The 22385-nt window shown below is 33.6% G+C and overlaps 1 protein-coding gene across 1 annotated transcript in view; it reads right to left on the bottom strand.

Moving 5' to 3' along the window:
- LOC141299357 (methylglutaconyl-CoA hydratase, mitochondrial-like) overlaps nucleotides 1-22385 on the bottom strand; it is a 57747-nt gene that overhangs the window by 25842 nt on the left and 9520 nt on the right. The window contains exons 3-6 of the mRNA XM_073829711.1: nucleotides 21301-21388; nucleotides 19270-19356; nucleotides 17561-17653; nucleotides 16686-16742 (exon numbers count right to left, since the gene is read on the bottom strand). Of these exons, the coding sequence (XP_073685812.1) occupies nucleotides 16686-16742; nucleotides 17561-17653; nucleotides 19270-19356; nucleotides 21301-21388 (325 nt within the window). The remainder of the gene's footprint in view (nucleotides 1-16685; nucleotides 16743-17560; nucleotides 17654-19269; nucleotides 19357-21300; nucleotides 21389-22385) is intronic.

The following is a 22385-nucleotide window of genomic DNA, read 5'->3' as shown; positions in this document are numbered from 1 at the left end:
AAGAAAGAAATAGTGAAGTGATTGTTTTACTTTTCATTTAAGACAATTCTGAAAAGGAACTAATTTCTTTGTACGTGGGTTGTTGACGAGGCATGGCATTTTCACTGTCGCACAAGATAAAAATTAATAAAATTAGGTTGGCTTAAGAAACCCAACCTACTGACCTGGGGCCAGATTCACGAAACATTCTTAAGAAGAAATTTATTTTTACTATTATCGTTTTACTTAAGATTGTTCTTAAAACAAAAATTAAGAAAATTTGAATCCTTAAAAACCATTATAAATAACTTCTTAAACTTAGGATAGCCTGAGACTTGTCTTAAATCACAAAAAGTAAAAATTATTTAATTAATTTTTGGGTTATTTCAAATTAATTGTTATATTTAAGCATTGCAACACTACTAGCTACATATAATGCATATTAGGACTATTACTAGAGATGAGCACGAGTTCTCTGAAGTGACAGCGATGACTGATAATGTAAACAATGATTGTCATGATTAGCCCATGTATGACCCTACTTTTTGCTGATATTAAACCTCAGTATGGCCACAGCCATATCACCCTGCAGCCCAAGACAGGTTGCTCACTGAAGCTAAGCAGGGCTGAGCCTGGTCAGTACCTGGATGGGAGACCTCCTGGGAAAACTAGGTGGCTGTTGGAAGAGGTGTTAGTGAGGCCAGCAGGGGGTGCTCACCCTGTGGTCTATATGGGTCCTAATGCCCCAGTATAGTGATGGGGACACTATACTGTAAAAAGCACCGTCCTTCGGATGAGACGTTAAACTGAGGTCCTGACTCTCAGTGGTCATAAAAAATCCCATGGCACTTCTCGTAAAAAGAGTAGGGGTGTAACCCCGGTGTCCTGGCCAAATTCCCTTCACTGGCCCTAGTCAATCATGGCCTCCAAATAATCCCCTTTCATTGAATTGGCTATATCACTCTCTTCTCTCCACCTGTAGCTGGTGTGTGGTGAGCGCACCGGCGCCGTTGTACTGTGGCTGCCGACGCATCATCCAAGTGGATGCTGCACACTGGTGGTGGTTGAGGAGAGAACCCCCATATGATTGTAAAGCGCTTTGGGTGTACGGCAATACACAACGAAAGCGCTATATAAATGCATCATTCATTCATTCATTCAGTAGCAACTCTACAAAAGCTAGTCAGATAGGGAGATTCAATTTAACATTTTTTAATTTTATTTAGCCTATAAATACAACATAATCTTTGACTGTATTTAGCGCATTTGAATGCACAGGACGTGTTTGCTGTAGCAGCGCGCACACACACAAACCAGAAGCATTCATTCGGATGAGGCCACAAAAACAGCACAAAAATGAACAAAACAGATTGCCGAAGCTTAAAACAGTCCATTTAAAAGTAACTGATCAAAAACACGGTGTATTAAAAACGTGAAGCTGAGGGCCAGTCAAGGTCGTGCTGTGAGTGCTTATTAGGATAATCTGCAGAAAACGCAAAAAAAAAAGACAATTCCTGAAGTGCGAGTTCATGAATGCGTCCTCAGCCACACTGTAAAAAGTTTTCACCAGGTTCAACTTAAAAACCTAAGTTCAGCAGCTGCCTTAAGTTTTTAAGTTAAATCAGCTTAAAACTACAAGTCATTTAACTTATTACAATAAAAATGAGTTGATATAACTTGTGAGTTTGAATGACTTAAGTTGATTTAACTTAAAATCTTAAGGCAGCTGCTAAACTTAAGTTGAAACTGGTGAAAACTTTTTACAGTGCATGTACTCACTCAGATGTATCATTTTCTTCTTAAGAAAAAAAAATGTATTTTTCAAGAATTGCACTTAAGAACATTCTTACAAACTTCTTAGAATTTATCTTAAGAAATGTCTTAATTTATTTCTTAAGATGTTCATGAATCCGGCCCCTGGGAGTAACTCAATGTTGTAATGCATTACTTTTAAAAGTTACTTTCCCCAGCACTGCTGTTAACACAGCATTTAATTCATCTTGTGTTTAATGAACAAGGACAAATGTTTGCAAGCAAATATTAACCTATAGTTAAGTAAAAAATGTGGCTGCACAGTATGTACATTTTGACTGACAGTAGGCACACATTCTTATTTAACTACTTTAATTGTGCAGTGCAACACAAACACTTCAAAAGGTAAAGATATGATTCAAGTGTGTCTTTCAACACCATGAGAAAACGTGAACAAGCACAAACAAAACATCTACCGTAGCTCTCCACCCCATTTATCTGGTATCACTACATTTCGCTCTATTTAAAAGGTGTGTCAGTGATGTCATGTGGTTCACAAACAAAAACACTCATCTCAAATGTCTCTCCTGTTATAGAAGGCCAGCCGGGGATGACCTTCTGTTCCTCCTCATTTCACACGTAACACACTCATTCCCAGCACAGGAAAGGAAGCATGAAGAACTATGAAAATAAACCACTGAGTTGTGGTTTATTTTCATAGTTTCAAGTATGGCTGCGAACAGTGTTGGGGAAAGTTACTTTTAGAAGTAATGCACTACAATATTGAGTTACTCCCTAAAAAAAGTAACAAATTAAGTTACTTAGTTACTTTTATGGAAAGTAATGCAATAAAAATATTGAGTTACTCCCTAAAAAAAGTAACAAATTAACTTACTTAGTTACTTTTATGGAAAGTAATGCAATAAAAATACTGAGTTACTCCATAAAAAAAGTAGGTAATCAAGTTACTTAGTTAATTTCATGGAAAGTAATGCATTACAATATTGAGTTACTCCCTAAAAAAGTAACTAATTACGTTACTTAGTTGCTTTTTATGGAAAGTAATGCATTACAATATTGAGTTACTCTCTAAAAAAGTAACCAATTGCGTTACTTAGTTGCTTTTTATGGAAAGTAATGCGTTACAATATTGAGTTACTCCCTAAAAAAGTAGCAAATTGAGTTACTTAGTTACTTTAATGGAAAGTAATGCATTACAATATTGAGTTACTCCCTAAAAAAGAAACTAATTACGTTACTTAGTTGCTTTTTATGGAAAGTAATGCATTACAATATTGAGTTACTCCCTAAAAAAGTAACTAATTACGTTACTTAGTTGCTTTTTATGGAAAGTAATGAGTTACAATATTGAGTTATTCCCTAAAAAAGTAACTAATTACGTTACTTAGTTGCTTTTTATGGAAAGTAATGCGTTACAATATTGAGTTAATCCCTAAAAAAGTAACTAATTGCGTTACTTAGTTGCTTTTTATGGAAAGTAATGCGTTACAATATTGAGTTAATCCCTAAAAAAGTAACTAATTACGTTACTTAGTTGCTTTTTATGGAAAGTAATGCGTTACAATATTGAGTTAATCCCTAAAAAAGTAACTAATTACGTTACTTAGTTGCTTTTTATGGAAAGTAATGCGTTACAATATTGAGTTAATCCCTAAAAAAGTAACTAATGGCGTTACTTAGTTGCTTTTTATGGAAAGTAATGCGTTACAATATTGAGTTAATCCCTAAAAAAGTAACTAATTGCGTTACTTAGTTGCTTTTTATGGAAAGTAATGCGTTACAATATTGAGTTACTCCCTAAAAAAGAAACTAATTACGTTACTTAGTTGCTTTTTATGGAAAGTAATGCGTTACAATATTGAGTAACTCCCTAAAAAAGTAACTAAATTGCATTACTTAGTTGCTTTTTATGGAAAGTAATGCGTTACAATATTGAGTTACTCCCTAAAAAAGTAACTAAATTGCATTACTTAGTTGCTTTTTATGGAAAGTAATGCCTTACAATATTGAGTTACTCCCTAAAAAAGTAGCAAATTGAGTTACTTAGTTACTTTAATGGAAAGTAATGCATTACAATATTGAGTTACTCCCTAAAAAAGAAACTAATTACGTTACTTAGTTGCTTTTTATGGAAAGTAATGCGTTACAATATTGAGTTACTCCCTAAAAAAGTAACTAAATTGCATTACTTAGTTGCTTTTTATGGAAAGTAATGCATTACAATATTGAGTTACTCCCTAAAAAAGTAACTAAATTACATTACTTAGTTGCTTTTTATGGAAAGTAATGCATTACAATATTGAGTTACTCCCTAAAAAAGAAACTAATTACATTACTTAGTTGCTTTTTATGGAAAGTAATGGGTTACAATATTGAGTTACTCCCTAAAAAAGAAACTAATTACGTTACTTAGTTGCTTTTTATGGAAAGTAATGCATTACAATATTGAGTTACTCCCTAAAAAAGAAACTAATTACGTTACTTAGTTGCTTTTTATGGAAAGTAATGCATTACAATATTGAGTTACTCCCTAAAAAAGTAACTAAATTGCATTACTTAGTTGCTTTTTATGGAAAGTAATGCGTTACAATATTGAGTTACTCCCTAAAAAAAGAAACTAATTACGTTACTTAGTTGCTTTTTATGGAAAGTAATGCGTTACAATATTGAGTTACTCCCTAAAAAAAGTAGCAAATTGAGTTACTTAGTTACTTTAATGGAAAGTAATGCATTACAATATTGAGTTACTCCCTAAAAAAGAAACTAATTACGTTACTTAGTTGCTTTTTATGGAAAGTAATGCGTTACAATATTGAGTTACTCCCTAAAAAAGTAACTAAATTGCATTACTTAGTTGCTTTTTATGGAAAGTAATGCATTACAATATTGAGTTACTCCCTAAAAAAGAAACTAATTACGTTACTTAGTTGCTTTTTATGGAAAGTAATGTGTTACAATATTGAGTTACTCCCTAAAAAAGTAACTAAACTATTGGTGCCGACTGCATTTTTGCTTATTAGTATGGATGAATTGGATCATCGAACGTCGGCAGCAAAGACATTACTTAATAAAATGGGATTAAACACATAAAGGATATTTGTATCGCTTAACATTTAATTATTGCAGGTTTGTGTTGAATTTCACTGTTTTTGTTCATTATGAGGAATACTGAATCTGTTTTTTAGTGAGTGAGATGAATTAATGCATGTTCACATTTATTCTAGAACTAAAGTAACATCTTACTCACAATTTCTCTCAACAGTGGGACAGGAGAGCTTTTAATCAAATTATTTGGAAAAAGTAACTCAGATATTTTCTCAATTAAAAAGTAATGCGTTACTTTAGTAGTTACTTGGAAAAAATATATTATTACGTAACTTGCGTTACTTGTAATGCGTTATCCCCAACACTGGCTGTGAATGGATTTTGTGAATTATGACCTCAAGGAAGTTCATCTAAAAAATAAAACTGTTAGTCGATGTATTAGTTAGTTGATGCTTTAACTACTGATAGGTAATGGGAACTTTTTTTAAAGTGTAGCCATAAAATTGTGTAAAGGTCGGTGAATCAACATTCAAAAGAATTGTTTTCGTCTAAAAAGCAAATTAGAGCTACACTCAGAGGTGTCTCATTCAGAGTCCTGTTTTAACCTCCACGTGAGTTCATATTTGTAGTGATAATGTGTGGACCAGTGATAAACAGATGGTTTAATCTGAAACCTGTGCAAGAGTCCTTAAGGAATCTAGGACAAAGCATATTGAGGTACTGAGAAGTGGGTCAGTGTATCGGTCATTAACTCACTCATACACGTTTATTACAAGGAATGACTTTATTTACCGTGGAGTTAATCAGTAAGGAGCTTTAGATATTTCTCTACGGCTGTTAAGATGTGTTTATCAGGGCCTGGGACTACTTAAAGACACAGTTCGTCTGAAAACACAAACATTCTGTCATCATTCACTCACCTTTAAGTTGTTTCAAACCTGTATGAGTTCCTTCTTTCTCTTTCTCCATTTATTTGGTCCAAAGTAGAGCAAAAACTGAATTTTGAAATATTTTTACTATTTACATTTTTTTTTCCTATTTGAATATATTTAAAAATGTAATTTATTCCTCCGATTTTATCATTGTATCATTACTCTAGCCATTAAATTTTTTTTAAAGTCGTCTCTTCTGCTCACCAAGCCTGCATTTATTTGATCCAAAGTACAGGAAAAACAGTAAAATTCTGAAATATTTTTACTATTTAAAATAACTGTTTTCTATTTGAATATATTTTAAAATGTAATTTATTCCTGTGATTTTAAAGCTGATTTTTTAGCATCATTACTTCAGTCACATAATCCTTCAGAAATCATCATATACTGACTCCAAACTTTTAAATATAAATACGTTCTTTAGTGAACTCATGCAGGCTTGTAACAACTTGAAGGTGAGTAAATGATGACAATTTTCATTTTTGGAAACACTGTCACTTTAATTTCCACTGTAACTAGGTAACATTTGTTGAGCAAAATAAAAGAAATGCTTGTAAGGATGTGCAAAACTACACATTTTTTAAAATCGACTCACACCAACAACCGATTAACTGGTATTAAGGAAACCTAGCATAATTAGGCTGGTTTTAGACTTAAAACAGACAATGCACACAGTCTAAAAAAGCTAAAAAGCACAGCATGGTATTTCAAACACCTTAGCTAAACAAACAGAAACTTAAACAAAAAAGGCAGACAACACCTGATCTGCTATTTCACTACAAGTTCTTTTTTTTTTTTTTTTTTTTTTTACATTTTTAAAGAAGTCTCTTCTGCTCATCAAGCCTGTATTTATTTGATCCAAAGTACAGGAAAAACAGTAAAATTCTGAAATATTTTTATTATTTAAAATAACTGTTTTCTATTTGAATATATTTTAAAATGTAATTTATTCCTATGATTTCAAATCTGAATTTTCAGCATCATTACTCCAGCCTTCAGTGTCACATGATCCTTCAGAAATCATTCTAATATACTGATATGCTGCTCAAAAAACAATGTTACTAACAGCTTAAGAGAATATTTTCAGGTTTCTTTGATGAATACAAGAAACAGAAATCTTCAACTAACATTATAAATGTCTTTATTATCTTTTGATAAACGATAAAAGTATTAATTTCTATTATTTCTCTCCCAGAAAAATTATATTGACTCCAAGCTTTTGAATGATATAGCATATAATGTTACAAAAGCTTTTTATTTCAGATAAATGCTGATCTTTGGATCTTTCTATTCATCAAAGAATAAAAAATAAACAAAAATAACTCAAATGTTTTAAATATTGATAATGATAATAATAATAAAAATAATAAATGTGTCTTGAGCAGCAAATCAGCATATTAGAATGATTTCTGAAGGATCATGTGACACTGAAGACTGGAGTAATGATGCTGAAAATTCAGCTTTTAAATCACAGGAATAAATTACATTTTAAAATATATTCAAATAGAAAACAGTTGTTTTAAATAGTAAAATATTTCAGAATTTTGCTGTTTCGGTTGTACTTCGAATGAGCAGAACTGATTTCTTAAAAATTGATTTCTTAAAAATCTTACTGTTCAAAACATTTTGAATTGTAATGCATCTATAAAATCATTAATATCCATTCATCCATCACCCAATCAAAAGCTTTCATAGACATGTGTTGAGTGTTGCTCTACTAAATCAGCTTATACAAATATGCTTTTAAACCATGGGCTAGAAAAGTCATTATATGGTGATTCAAATTGGTTCAATTATTTTAATTTTTTTTAGTTTCGATTTAATTTCTATGAGAGTAGCAGAGGTGACAATTCATTATGAAACCACACAACTACCATATATTCATCTGCAAAGTAACCACTGTTGTGCAGTGCAGTGTTGACTGCAAACTGCAAATTGCACATGCAAATGTACGGAGAAGCAAAATAATCCATCTTACAAATTCAATAGGCTCACCTGAAATGTGCGTTTTAACCTACATTGGATCTCTTTCACATAAATTATGATTATGGGGCCAAATTACTGATTAATAAAGACTTATTTTTGTCATATTTTGACCTCAAATTGATTTTACCATATATTTTTTACCATTTGCAGCTCAATATTGCTTTTCTGACATAGTAAGCTTGCTTGGTAGAAACCCAGATACCTTCCAACTCAACCACATGTATCTAGATACGGAACTGGAAAACACGCCACTGGTTGTGTCTTCATCAAACAAACCTTAACCACAACAAATCTGTCTGTTGCAGAATAGTCATAAATCTTATAAGCTACAGTGGCCCCACATGTATTTGGATTTTGTTATCTAATGCAGTGACGTCTGCAAAAAAATTATGTGAAAAAAAATTAAGCCAGTTCCCCAGAAGTTCAAACAGGTGTAACCAGAGGTGTGGTTCATCACATTAATGAATAGGTTCTATTAAGACAACCACAAAGCATCCACATTCTCTCTTAAAGCCTACATTTTTAATAGTATACCATAGTATTTAATATTTCTGACATAGTAAGATTGCTCAGTAGCCCACCTGGTACTTGTGATGCAAAGTGCACAGATACAATTATAGCCCTACAACTTCATTTCCATTCATAAATCTTTGAACAGTCAACATAAATACAGTACTAGATGATTCCCTACATAACCCAGAATTCATATTTCACTTTGTGAAGTCAAGCAGTGAAGGTAACTATATCCTCTTGAGTCTCAAGTGGAAGGTCACTTCGGATCTTCATCATTTTGAATAATGTTCCCATTGGTTCCTCATGACTGGCTTTCTCTGCTTCTTTGGTGACCAATGCCTCTTGAACTGGAAGGCAGCTTTCTTCTCATAGAAGATTTGAATGGTACTTTACGCCAAAAGCACATACCTTTTGTCTTTTTATACTTTAGCAGACTAAATGCATCATCAGGGAAGACAACAGCCTGTTAGAAAGAGAGCTCTGAGTGCTTCTTGCTTTTTATTAGTCTATGCAAATGGAAGTCAATGGTCATTAAAACTGATTGGTTACCACCATTCTTCAAACTCATTCTTGTTGCCTAGTTGATCTCATGTAAAGAAACAGTTTGTGCACTGACCACCATTGGTATAAGTATTTCTATTGTTGCAAGTAAACTTCCTGATGAATGTAAACTCTAAGGCTCTGCAAAGCTTTCAGAGCAGTTAATGTTTGTTATGACCTACAAAATCTCAAAGGAACGCCCAAACTCTGGTCACCCCTGCCCTTCCCCATTGGCATATTGATGTGTGCTGAAGGCATGTGGCCATGTGATTTGTCAGTCCAGAGTGTGAATATTCCTTGCTATTCTGACTCCACTATGTGTCAAGTCATTGGAAATGAGCTTCATGTGCTGAAGAGGCTGGCATGATTAAGTCAGCCACAGGCTACACGTCCATATACTCTTAATTCAATACCGCCAACTGGAAATGTTGATTTATCAAAGACTACTCGATACTTCATGTGGAAAACGGCAATATCCTCAGCAGGCTTGTAATTTTCCAAACGCTACCAATCAAGCACTCTTTGGTAATCAGGGAGTCAATTAAATAATTATCTTTTGCGTAGCAAATGAGCATTATCCATTATCAACAGAGTGCTAAAAGGAACACAGCCTGACTCAATAAAGCAGAGGGAAACCACTGCAGGCCTGAAGTAATTCAACCAGAAATCAAGTTTGTCATCATGTACTCAATGGGCTTTTTTTCCATACAATGATATGCAGTAGTAACTACAGCTTCAAACCTTATATACACATTTACAAAACACAATAAACGAACCATAAACTTAGTCCATATGCCTCACAAGCATTATTTTTAGAGGCAGATTGAAAGTTGGTTTTTTGCAAACATGCTCCGAAGTCCCAATCTGATTCACGATACAGAAAGTTCCAATCTAAATCAAATCAGTTGCAAACCCGCTCCGAAGTTCTGATCTAAATCAAATGATTTGCGATACACGAAGTTCTGATCTAAATCGAAGCATTTGTGATGTGAATTACTGATCAAACTCAAATCAGTTGCAAACACGCTCTGAAGTTCTGATCTAAATCAAATGATTTGCGATACACAAAGTTCTGATCTAAATCGAAGCATTTGCGAAATGCGAAGTTCCAATCTAAATCAAATAATTTGCAAACCCGCTCCTAAGTTCTGATCTAAATTAAAGCATTTGTGATTTGTGAAGTACTGATCAAAATCAAATCAGTTGCAAACCCGCTCCGAAGTTCTGATCTAAATCAAATGATTTGCAAACCAGCTCCGAAGTCCCAATCAGATTCACGATACACAAAGTTCCAATCTAAATCAAAATTTTTTGCAAACCCGCTCCTAAGTTCTGATCTAAATCCAATCATTTGTGATATGCAAAGTTCCAATCTAAATCAAATCAGTAGCAAACCTGCTCTGAAGTTCTGATCTAAATCAAATGATTCACAATACGCAAAGTTCCGATCTAAATCTAATTATTTGCAAACCCGCTCTGAAGTTCTGATCTAAATCAAATGATTTGCGATACACAAAGTTCTGATCTAAATCGAAGCATTTGTGATATGTGAATTACTGATCAAAATCAAATCAGTTGCAAACACGCTCTGAAGTTCTGATCTAAATCAAATGATTTGCGATACACAAAGTTCTGATCTAAATCCAATCATTTGCAAGCCCGCTCCTAAGTTCTGATCTAAATCGAAGCATTTGTGATATGTGAAGTACTGATCAAAATCAAATCAGTAGCAAACCTGCTCTAAAGTTCTGATCTAAATCAAATGATTGGCAATACGTGAAGTTCTGATCTAAATCGAAGCATTTGTGATATGCAAAGTTCCAATCTAAAAATCAGTTGCAAACCAGCTCCAAAGTTCTGATCTAAATCAAATGATTCACAATACGCAAAGTTCCGATCTAAATCTAATTATTTGCAAACCCGCTCTGAAGTTCTGATCCAAATCAAATGATTTGCGATACACAAAGTTCTGATCTAAATTGAAGCATTTGTGATGTGAATTACTGATCAAAATCAAATCAGTAGCAAACCTGCTCTGAAGTTCTGATCTAAATCAAATGATTTGCGATACACAAAGTTCTGATCTAAATCGAAGCATTTGTGATTTGTGAAGTACTGATCAAAATCAAATCAGTAGCAAACCTGCTCTAAAGTTCTGATCTAAATCAAATGATTGGCAATACGCGAAGTTATGATCTAAATCGAAGCATTTGTGATATGCAAAGTTCCAATCAAAATCAAATCAGTTGCAAACCAGCTCCAAAGTTCTGATCTAAATCAAATGATTCACAATACGCAAAGTTCCGATCTAAATCTAATTATTTGCAAACCCGCTCTGAAGTTCTGATCTAAATCAAATGATTGGCGATACACAAAGTTTCCAATCTAAATCAAATAATTTGCAAACCCGCTCCTATAAGTTCTGATCTAAATTAAAGCATTTGTGATATGTGAAGTACTGATCAAAATCAAATCAGTTGCAAACCAGCTCCAAAGTTCTGATCTAAATCGAAGCATTTGCGAAATGCGAAGTTCCAATCTAAATCAAATAATTTGCAAACCCGCTCCTAAGTTCTGATCTAAATCCAATCATTTGCAAACCCGCTCCTAAGTTCTGATCTAAATTAAAGCATTTGTGATATGTGAAGTACTGATCAAAATCAAATCAGTTGCAAACCCGCTCCGAAGTTCTGATCTAAATCAAATGATTTGCAAACCAGCTCCGAAGTCCCAATCAGATTCACGATACACAAAGTTCCAATCTAAATCAAAAATTTTTGCAAACCCGCTCCTAAGTTCTGATCTAAATCCAATCATTTGTGATATGCAAAGTTCCAATCTAAATCAAATCAGTAGCAAACCTGCTCTGAAGTTCTGATCTAAATCAAATGATTCACAATACGCAAAGTTCCGATCTAAATCTAATTATTTGCAAACCCGCTCTGAAGTTCTGATCTAAATCAAATGATTTGCGATACACAAAGTTCTGATCTAAATCCAATCATTTGCAAGCCCGCTCCTAAGTTCTGATCTAAATTAAAGCATTTGTGATATGTGAAGTACTGATCAAAATCAAATCAGTTGCAAACCCGCTCCGAAGTTCCGATCTAAATCAAATGATTTGCAAACCAGCTATAAAGTCCCAATCAGAATCACGATACACAAAGTTCTGATCAAAATCAAAAAATTTTGCGTTAACACTTTAGAATAGGTAACACTTATTCACCATTAACTACGACTTTTCCCTCAATAAATTCCTAATTCACTGCTTATTAATAGTTAGTAAGGTAGTTGTTAGGTTTAGGTATTGGGTAGGATTAGGGATGTAGAATAAGGCATTAATATTTGCTTAATTAGTACTAATAAATGGACAATATGTCATGATCTGGGCTGTGGGGTTTCCCTCAGCCACCTGAGGTCGCTGTTTCCCCTTTCCTTTGCACTGCACTTCCCTGATTGTATACACCTGTCTGTGATCGTTAGCACTCATCTACCTACACCTGTCTTGTGATCGTTACACTCGTCTCAACTCACACCTGTTCACAATTATACGGACTTTAAAGCTGCTCATGTCTCACTGCTCATTCTGGCTGCATTGTCTTCTGTGTGATTTGTTTTTCGTGATTCTTGTTCCTGAAGTTTATGTTCCTGATCTTGCCTTGTTTGTGTTTTGGTGTGCCGTGTTGGCCTTTTGTTTCGTTTGTTTATTTGTGTTTATTTAATAAATATTCTCTACCTGCATCTGGACCCAGACCCCTTCCTTCTCCCAAACGTGACACAATATTCTAGCGATATGCATGCTTATAAGTTGTAGTTAATAGTGAATAAGTGTTACCTATTCTAAAGTGTTACCATTTTTGCAAACCCGCTCCTAAGTTCTGATCGAAATCGAAGCATTTGTGATATGTGAAGTACTGATCAAAATCAAATCAGTTGCAAACGAGCTCCAAAGTTCTGATCTAAATCAAATGATTCACAATACGCAAAGCTCCGATCTAAATCTAATTATTTGCAAACCCGCTTCGAAGTTCTGATCTAAATCAAATGATTTGAGATACACATAGTTCCGATCCAAGTAAAATAATTTGCAAACCCGCTCCTAAGTTCTGATCTAAATTGAAGCATTTGTGAAGTACTGATGAAAATCAAATCAGTAACAAACCTGGTCTGAAGTTCTGATCTAAATCAAGTGATTCACAATATGCAAAGTTCCGATCAAAATCAACTAATTTGCAAACCTGCTCCGAAGTCCCAATCTGATTCACGATACACAAAGTTCCGATCAAAATCAAATAATTTGCAAACCTGCTCCGAAGTCCCAATCTGATTCACGATACACAAAGTTCCGATCAAAATCAAATAATTTGCAAACCTGCTCCGAAGTCCCAATCTGATTCACGATACACAAAGTTCCGATCAAAATCAAATAATTTGCAAACCTGCTCCGAAGTCCCAATCTGATTCACGATACACAAAGTTCCGATCAAAATCAACTAATTTGCAAACCTGCTCCGAAGTCCCAATCTGATTCACGATACACAAAGTTCCGATCAAAATCAAATAATTTGCAAACCTGCTCCGAAGTCCCAATCTGATTCACGATACACAAAGTTCCGATCAAAATCAACTAATTTGCAAACCTGCTCCGAAGTCCCAATCTGATTCACGATACACAAAGTTCCGATCAAAATCAAATAATTTGCAAACCTGCTCCGAAGTCCCAATCTGATTCACGATACACAAAGTTCCGATCAAAATCAAATAATTTGCAAACCTGCTCCGAAGTCCCAATTTGATTCACGATACACAAAGTTCCGATCAAAATCAACTAATTTGCAAACCTGCTCCGAAGTCCCAATCTGATTCACGATACACAAAGTTCCGATCAAAATCAAATAATTTGCAAACCTGCTCCGAAGTCCCAATCTGATTCACGATACACAAAGTTCCGATCAAAATCAAATAATTTGCAAACCTGCTCCGAAGTCCCAATTTGATTCACGATACACAAAGTTCCGATCAAAATCAAATAATTTGCAAACCTGCTCCGAAGTCCCAATCTGATTCACGATACACAAAGTTCCGATCAAAATCAAATAATTTGCAAACCTGCTCCGAAGTCCCAATCTGATTCACGATACACAAAGTTCCGATCAAAATCAACTAATTTGCAAACCTGCTCCGAAGTCCCAATCTGATTCACGATACACAAAGTTCCGATCAAAATCAAATAATTTGCAAACTCGCTCCTAAGTTCTGATCGAAATCAAATAATTTGCAAACCTGCTCCGAAGTCCCAATTTGATTCACGATGCACAAAGTTCCGATCAAAATCAAATAATTTGCAAACCTGCTCCGAAGTCCCAATCTGATTCACGATACACAAAGTTCCGATCAAAATCAACTAATTTGCAAACTCGCTCCTAAGTTCTGATCGAAATCGAAGCATTTGTGATATGTGAAGTTCCAATCAAAATCAAATCAGTAGCAAACCTGACCTGAAGTTCTGATCTAAATCAAATGATTCACAATATGCAAAGCTCCGATCAAAATCTAATTATTTGCAAACCTGCGCCGATGTTCTGATCTAAATCAAATGATTTGAGATAGACATAGTTCCAATCTAAGTAAAATTATCTGTAAACCCGCTCCTAAGTTCTGATCTAAATCAAAGTATTTGTGATATGTGAAGTACTGATCAAAATCAAATCAGTAGCAAACCTGCTCTGAAGTTCTGATCTAAATCAAAGGATTCTCAATATGCAAAGTTCCGATCTAAATCAAATAATTTGCAAACCTGCTTCGTAGTTCTGATCTATTTTCTTTTAATAATTCAAGCTCTTTTCAAGTACCTCTTCAGGAATATTGCAATTTTTTTTCAGGCTCTAAGTTTCAAAAGTCAAATTCAAGTACTCTGAGCACCTTATATGAACCCTGTTTTTGGCCACTGTTAATAAGTTGTCTAATCCTGTGCTCCAGTAAAAAAAGTTTTTCAGGTTTATTCAATGGATATTGGCCTTGCTGGATTTTTAAAGAGTTGGATTTATAAAGTGCAGAAACAGATGTCCACAAAGATCCACATATGCGACGTTCATATCTTCAGATAACAAGTCAAACAAATTGGCTCAAGGGCACAAAATAGCACAACACCGAATCAAATGTCTTGTGCTGACGTCTTCACTGCTGTTTTTTCCAGGGTCTCTCAGCCTGCTGAATAAAGCTCTGACTGTTTGGGTGGACGCCAAAGCTCTGGTGACCTATTTTCATCCTGAAAACAGAAAACCACTGGCTGCAAGTCAAGCCTTGAGTGATAACCTCACTGCTGCCTGGACTGACATTATATACTGAAACCCAGATACCTTCCAACTCAACCACATGATAGGGAACTGGAAAACACACCACTGGTTTTGCCTTCATCCAACAAACCTTAACCACAACAAATCTCTGGTGCAGAATAGTCTTATGAGCCTCACAACAGTGGTGCATTTGGTTTGATTTTGTTATCTAATGCAATGACATCTGCAAACAACCTTCTCTCAAAAAATTCAGTGAATAAATGAAGTCAGTTCTTCGCAAGTGCAAACAGGTGTAACCAGAGGTGTGGTTTGTCACATTAATGGAGATGTTTCACTAAGACAACCACAAATCATCCACATTCTTTGTCTAGAGTTTTAAATAGTATATAATTATAACATACTGTTGAATTTGTGTTACAAAACTTGCCCTACATTCTTAAAAATAAAGGTGCTTCACGATACCATAGAATAACCTTTTTTTGTCTAAATGGTTCAATAAAGAACCTTTGACATCTTCAGATTATAAAAAGGTAGGAAAGAGATGGTTCTTTAAAGAACCTTTGACTTAATGGTTCTTTGTGGAACCAAAAATGGTTCTTCTTTGGCATTGCTGTGAAAAACCTTTTAAACCACCTTTATTTTTAAGAGTGTACTGCAAACAAATCTGTGAAAATCACTTACAAGCACACTGGACATTTTTACTGTTCTGCTGCTATTCTAACTTTAGACACAAAGCTATTTTTAAAACAAAATAGCAACTCCAAGAAATCATGCATTGGATTTTTGAAGAAAACGTGCCTTTGAATAATCATTTTATTGTGTTCTGCTTTCCCTTTCCTGGAAAATCTGTTGGAAATACTTGGCCCAGTTTGTTATTACGAGATGTGCTCCAAAGTAGGTCTTTAACAATATGCACATTACATCCTGATTCAATAAAAAGGGGTGCAAAAAGTTCCCAATTAAACTTTACCAAAAAAATAAATTTATTTGAATGCCTAAATGACTCGTCTACATGGACAACTCACTGCAAAAAATGCTTTTCTTCGATTTTTTGTCTTGTTTCCAGCCAAAATATCTAAACATTCTTAAATCAAGAAGGATATTGTCTTGTAAAAAAAAAAAAAAGAAGTTAAAATTAAGTAAGTTTTTGGCTTGAAACAAGCAAAATAATCTGCTAAAGGGTAAGCAAAATAATCTAGCTTTCTGCTTGAAACAAGATTTTTTTATAACCCATTGGCAGATTATTTTGCTTGTTCTAAGCAAAAACTCTTAATTTTGACTTGTTTTTACTGAAAACAAGACAATATTTTTTCCTTGTCTAGAAAATCCTTCTTGTTTTAAGAATTTTTAAATATTTAGCTGGAAACAAGACAAAAAAAAATCTAAGAAAAGTATTTTTTTTGCAGTGTTGCACTGAGAATCTACATTCAAGTGAATCTGAATTTAATAATTTGCATTAAGATCATAACACTCACACTTAGTTTTGCGGCTGTTTTGCATTTGCATATCTCTTTTGGTTTTCAACCAGTGCCAAAACAATTTAGAAGACCATTAAATCACACAATTCTTCACTTTCAGAAGATTTCAGAAGTAATGTACAAATACAGACAGATGCACTTACCTGCGCCTGGGATGATGGCTAATTTAGTCTCAACTAGTCCCATCTTAGCAGAGCTGGCTGTAAAATAGGTCAAAGTGTGGAGAATCAGTAAGCCTATTTGTTTTCAAATAGATAAATCTCAAAACACCCTGAAAAATGTGAAATCCTTTAGAAATCACACATTTTAAATCAAGCCAACAGCGATAAAATAATCAGGCATACTATGTAATAAACAGCCGAATACAAATACTCAACTTTGCTCCAATTAAAAGACCTTTTATTTATAAATAATTAACACTTTGGTGATAATTAGATATTTTCATGTAAGACTGAACAACAACAACAGAACATACTGATAAATAAACTGATAAGCACCTTCCACATGCATTAAACATTTTGCAAACTTCACAAACAAGATTTTTCTTCTGCGCATTAAATATGAACTGTTATATTTTGTTTTCACACCAGTCAAAATAATCAAAGGCAAGCCAGTTTATTTCTACATTTTAATTTTTTTAAAGCAACTTTGAGTCACTGTGCAATTACACTGAATATAGACCTAAAATATCCACATTTGAAAAAAACTCGGCTTGTGTGAAAACATATGGTGTGAAAATGCATTCTAAGAAGTGCAGGAGACCTGTTATAGCATCATGAACAGATTTCCCAAATCTAAATCTGGCTGTCAGAGGAGAACGCATGAACGAAGCCATCTGTTATCTGACAGCGTAATGAAGAAATGCTAATCCACTTAAGAGACACTCAAACATAAAGAGAAACTTCATTGAGTGGACTCAAACCATTAAATGATTTTGGGTTGACATGGATTTCCAGTGGAAACGAGTGGCTTTGATTAAAATTATTCCTATAAATGCATGAGATGAACCACGTTCTACCTGCCACTCGGATGTCACAAGCAAGAGCCATTTCAAGACCTCCTCCAAGAGCCGCCCCATCAATGGCTGCAATCGTTGGCATAGGAAGAGTACCTAAAAACATTTGAATAAATAAATGAACTGCACACTTCTCATGCATCCACATGTGTTTGTTTGTTTTTTAATGGCTGAGTTTATATCTAGAAAGCAGGGTTTCCACTGGCTGAAATAATGGAGCTGTAATACCAAGTAATGATAGGTAATAAGATGTAAACTACATCATCCATCTCTGCAAGTGACATTTACATTTTACAATTACACAGTGACCCTGAGCAAATTTTGACTGTGTATTAAATTCTCTCAAGGTGTTAGCATAACAATATTTGCTGTTTGGTTACATACCTGGAAACCACAAAACCAGTAGCACAGGTATATTTGTAGCAATTGGCAAAAAATACATATCATGGGTCAAAAATATCCATCTTTTTTTTGTCAAAATCATTAGGATTAAGTAAAAATCATGTTCCATGAAGACATTTTGTCCATTTCCTACCATAAATCAAACTTAATTTTTGATAAGAAAATTTGCATGGCTAAGAACTTAATCTGGACAACTTTGATGTAGATTTTCTCAATGTTTTGACTTTTTTGCACCCTCAGATTCCAGATTTTCAAATAGCTGTACCTCAATCAAATATTGTCCTATCCTAACAAACCATACATCAATGGAAAGCTTATTTATTCAGTAGGGATGCAACGAAATGAAAATTCTTGGCCGAAGCTGAAGCAGAATAAAATGAAATACTGGGCCGAAGACCGACTACGGTTTTTTCGTGTGTTTCCAAAATGTATTTTGTCCATTTTTTTTCACAATTGCATAAATTAAATAGCCAAAATGTGCTTTTTACAGTTTTGTCTTGCTTTCCAAAAAAAAAAAAAAAATCAATTACAGAACAACAATTTAATAATATTTAGTCAACACTGAGCATTTTTAACATTCTAGTAGACATTATAGCACACTAACAAAGCACAATTTAACTTAAAATGAATAAGTTAGTAAAATAATATTCTTTGGCCATTTTTGAGACCCCTTCTTGAATCAGGCATGTGTTTTTAATGTACAAATAAATGCAGCCTTGCTGAGCAAAGGAGAATGTTATAATAAATGTATTAATAGAGCTCTTGTAATGATTGTTATTATTTTTGCCTTTATTTTATTTCACAGAACAACAGTAAAATTACAATACTAACATTTATGAATGTTGACTTATTTTGGCAGAAACCCGCAAGAAGACCTCAGTACTAGTTTTTGCTGACAGCAGCAGATTTATGAATGATTCTCATCACAGATTTTCCTCGCGCTTTGGACGTTGAACCCTGGCTAAGGAGCTCATGCAGCGCTGTCAGAATAAATACAATTGGTGCATGTATTAGACAACATAACGATCAGTAGTTTATTTACTAATGGTTTAAGGCCATTTGGTGATTTCAGTCAACATACAGTAACCAGCCCTTTCTCTTCTCATGGAAGACATGCGATGTGACACTAAACAGCTTTTTTTGCCAAATTTCGTCTGAGTAATTTCGGTTGCTGAACATTCAGTGCATCCATATTATTCAGCTTTCAGATGATAATTTATAACATACTTCAGATTTATAAACGTATAAATATTGAACCTTATGACTGGTTTTGTGGTCCAGGGTCACATTTTAGGAATAGTTTGACTTACCAAGTTCTGTTATTAGCGTTCTCGCTTTAGTAACAAATGGTCCTACTTCACTCTGCTGCATCTTTGCTCTTTCTTTCAAGTCTGCACCTGTTCAGACAAACATGCGAAAATGCAAAGTTTTTGCTCTTTTGAAAAACACTGAAAACAAACTGAAAATAATCAAACAGAAACCACATAGCCATTGATCTGTACACTGGTACGCTTGTCAAATTTTAAAGCCAAGTTTACTTGGATTTTGAACTGACTACAATGTAGCAGTGGTGTTATGTAGCAAAGTAATACTTAAGTATTTTTTAGGAGTATCTGTACTTTACTTGAGTTATTTTTCAGCCTACTTTTACTTTTACTCCGATACATTTCCCAGAATAGTCAGAAAATAGTCAGAAGTCAGGGTCTCAGTCATAATTGCGAGATGTAAACTGTTTTTTTTTCTTAATTTTGCAAAACTGTATAAAAAAAATCTCACAAAAGTATTGCGTTCGTTTTATTTTGCATTGACATTTAGTTTTTCTTTCACCTCTTTCTTTCCATCACAAAAGTTTTTGTGAGCAAACACAAAGTTTATAAAACTCTGAAAATAAAATTCTGACTTCTTTTCAGGTAATTCTGGCTTTTTTTCCCCCAGAATTGCATGATACAAACTAAATTCAATTTTTTTTTTCTTAGAAATTGATGATATAAACTCGCAATTGTGAGAAATAATGTTAGAATTGCAGTTCAAACTTATTATCAGATTTTTTTTTTTTCAGAAATGGATGATTTAAACTCGCAATTGCGAAAATAAAAATAGCTTTTACGTGTACTTTAACACTTATGTACATTTCAGATTAAAAAAAATACTTTTTGTACTTAAGTACAATAAATATATCACACACTTTAAGACTTTTACTCAAGTAATATTCTAAATGGTGACTTTAACTTCTACCAAAGTCATTTTCTGCTAAGATATCTGTACGTTTACTTAAGTATGGCTTTCAGGTACTTTATACACCACTGCAATGTAGAAATGCGTTTGTATGATTTTCATTTAATGACAAAGCATGTCAAACAAATGGAAACAACTGATCAGTTTTAATGAGATGATCTGGTGACTCACTGGCTATGGACACATGCTGGAAAATGTAACATTTATATAGTAAAAAAATGTATTTACCATTATCCCATTTACTTGTTTAATAAATAAGCATGGTTTAAAGCTGCTGTACTATGTTGTGCATATTTCACTGGAACATTAAAAAATGATTTTAAGATGTGTTCAAATGTCTTTTTGCTATGAACTCAATTCAAGTCAAAACCAAACTTTTTGCATGCAGCAGATGAAACTTAATGTGTACTGCTATTTTTTGCTGTCTCACATTTACATTTGTATCCACCTTATTTTTCTCATTCGTGTCCAGCTATTTTTAGCTGTACAAAACAGCTTGTTTTGCGGCTTGATAATGCAAATTGGTCTGTTAATATCAGTGTTGGGAGAAAGTTACTTTTAAAAGTAATGCATTACAATATTGAGTTACTCCCTAAAAAAGTAAGCAATTACGTCACTTAGTTGCTTTTTATGGAAAGTAATGCGTTACGTTACTTTTTGGCAAATGTAAAAGCCTTTTAACACCAAAAGCCTTAGAGAAAAGTAAACTCAGATCTGTACAGTAGACCGCAGAAGAAAAAATGTCAACTTTTCAGCAATAAAAAAAGGAAAACAAATGTTAGATTCTCTTGAGTAATTTTTGCTTATTAGTATGGATGAATTGGATCATCGAAGGTCGGCAGCAAAGACAACGGTTAATAAAATAGGATTAAATACATAAATGATATTTATATTATTTAACATAGTTAATTATTGCAGGTTTGCGTTGAATTTCACAGTTTTTATTCATTTGAGGAATACTGGATCTGTTTTTTTTTAGTGAGTGAGATCTAAAAGTAACAAAGTAACATCTCACAATTTCTCTCAACATTGGGACAGGAGAGCTTTTAATCAATAAATGGGGATATAATATTATAATAATACTAAATTTATTAGTTGCTAAATACCTGCACAGAATATTCCAGGAACCATACTGCATAAAATTACAGTCCGTACTTTGTTGTCCGTCTTCAACGACTCGACAGCTTCTGACATCTAGAAAAAAACAAAACAAATCATAAAAAGGGGGGAAATTACGTAGGTTCTAGTTCTCATTTGTTATCCAATAAAGTTGTAACACTTGTTACCACACAGATGGTTTTGAGTTTAAAATGAATTTACTAATTGAATTAAACATTTAGCTGCAAATATTGTCCATATTGTCTATCATTTAAACTGAAAACTTTTTGTTTTTATATAATAAGCTGTATTAATTAAATATGACATTTTTCAATCATCCAGCATGCTTCGCATAGGACTGGAGAATAAATGTTGAGACAAAGTGTTTTTAGTAAAGGCAAAGACCTGTTAAGTGTTTAATGCTGCTATGCTTGACATTTAAAAGCATTTCTGTTATGCTGACGTTTTTGAGGTTACCATTGTGCTAAAAAGTAGTGCTTCAGGTTTAGGTTGCTGGCAGCTACATTAAAGCAGTTACATTTAATCAGTGTTAGAAAGGTCACTTTGGCAATGTAATAGGTCACAGACCGCAAGTTGCCCTATTTAAAATCGAATCAAAAAGTAATGTAACTATTTCAATTACTTTATCATAGTAATGTAACTAATTACATTTAAAGCAGGCAGGGTTAACCTTACAGTAGTACTCAACACTGATTATTAAGATTATAATAGTTTCATTTTAAAGCACAGCCACCACAAAATCAGAAAAACCCAAATAGGAAATAAAGCAGGTATCAAAAAAAAAAAAACAAAAAAAAAAAAACAAGTGTGCTCTTCTGTGTTCTAAACACCTAAAACATTGTTGTCTTATATTTTAAAGCAGTCAATGCAAATTTGGAAGCAAATCAATCAAATCTGAGTAAAAATATTGTTAACATTTTCATAAGAAACTGTAATTTAATTACTTTTACATTTAGTCATTTTGCATTTTGCATGTGTAGTTTTGCATTTAATTACATATATTTCTCAGTAACTGTAATAGATTAGAGTTAAATAACTTTTTTTTGAGGAATCCATTTAAAATGTGTTTTTG

This window comes from Garra rufa, chromosome 23, assembly GCF_049309525.1.
Source record: "Garra rufa chromosome 23, GarRuf1.0, whole genome shotgun sequence".
Taxonomy (NCBI): Eukaryota; Metazoa; Chordata; class Actinopteri; order Cypriniformes; family Cyprinidae; genus Garra; species Garra rufa.
Note: the sequence above shows the minus strand (reverse complement) of the source record. Positions and strands in the feature narration are given on the sequence as shown.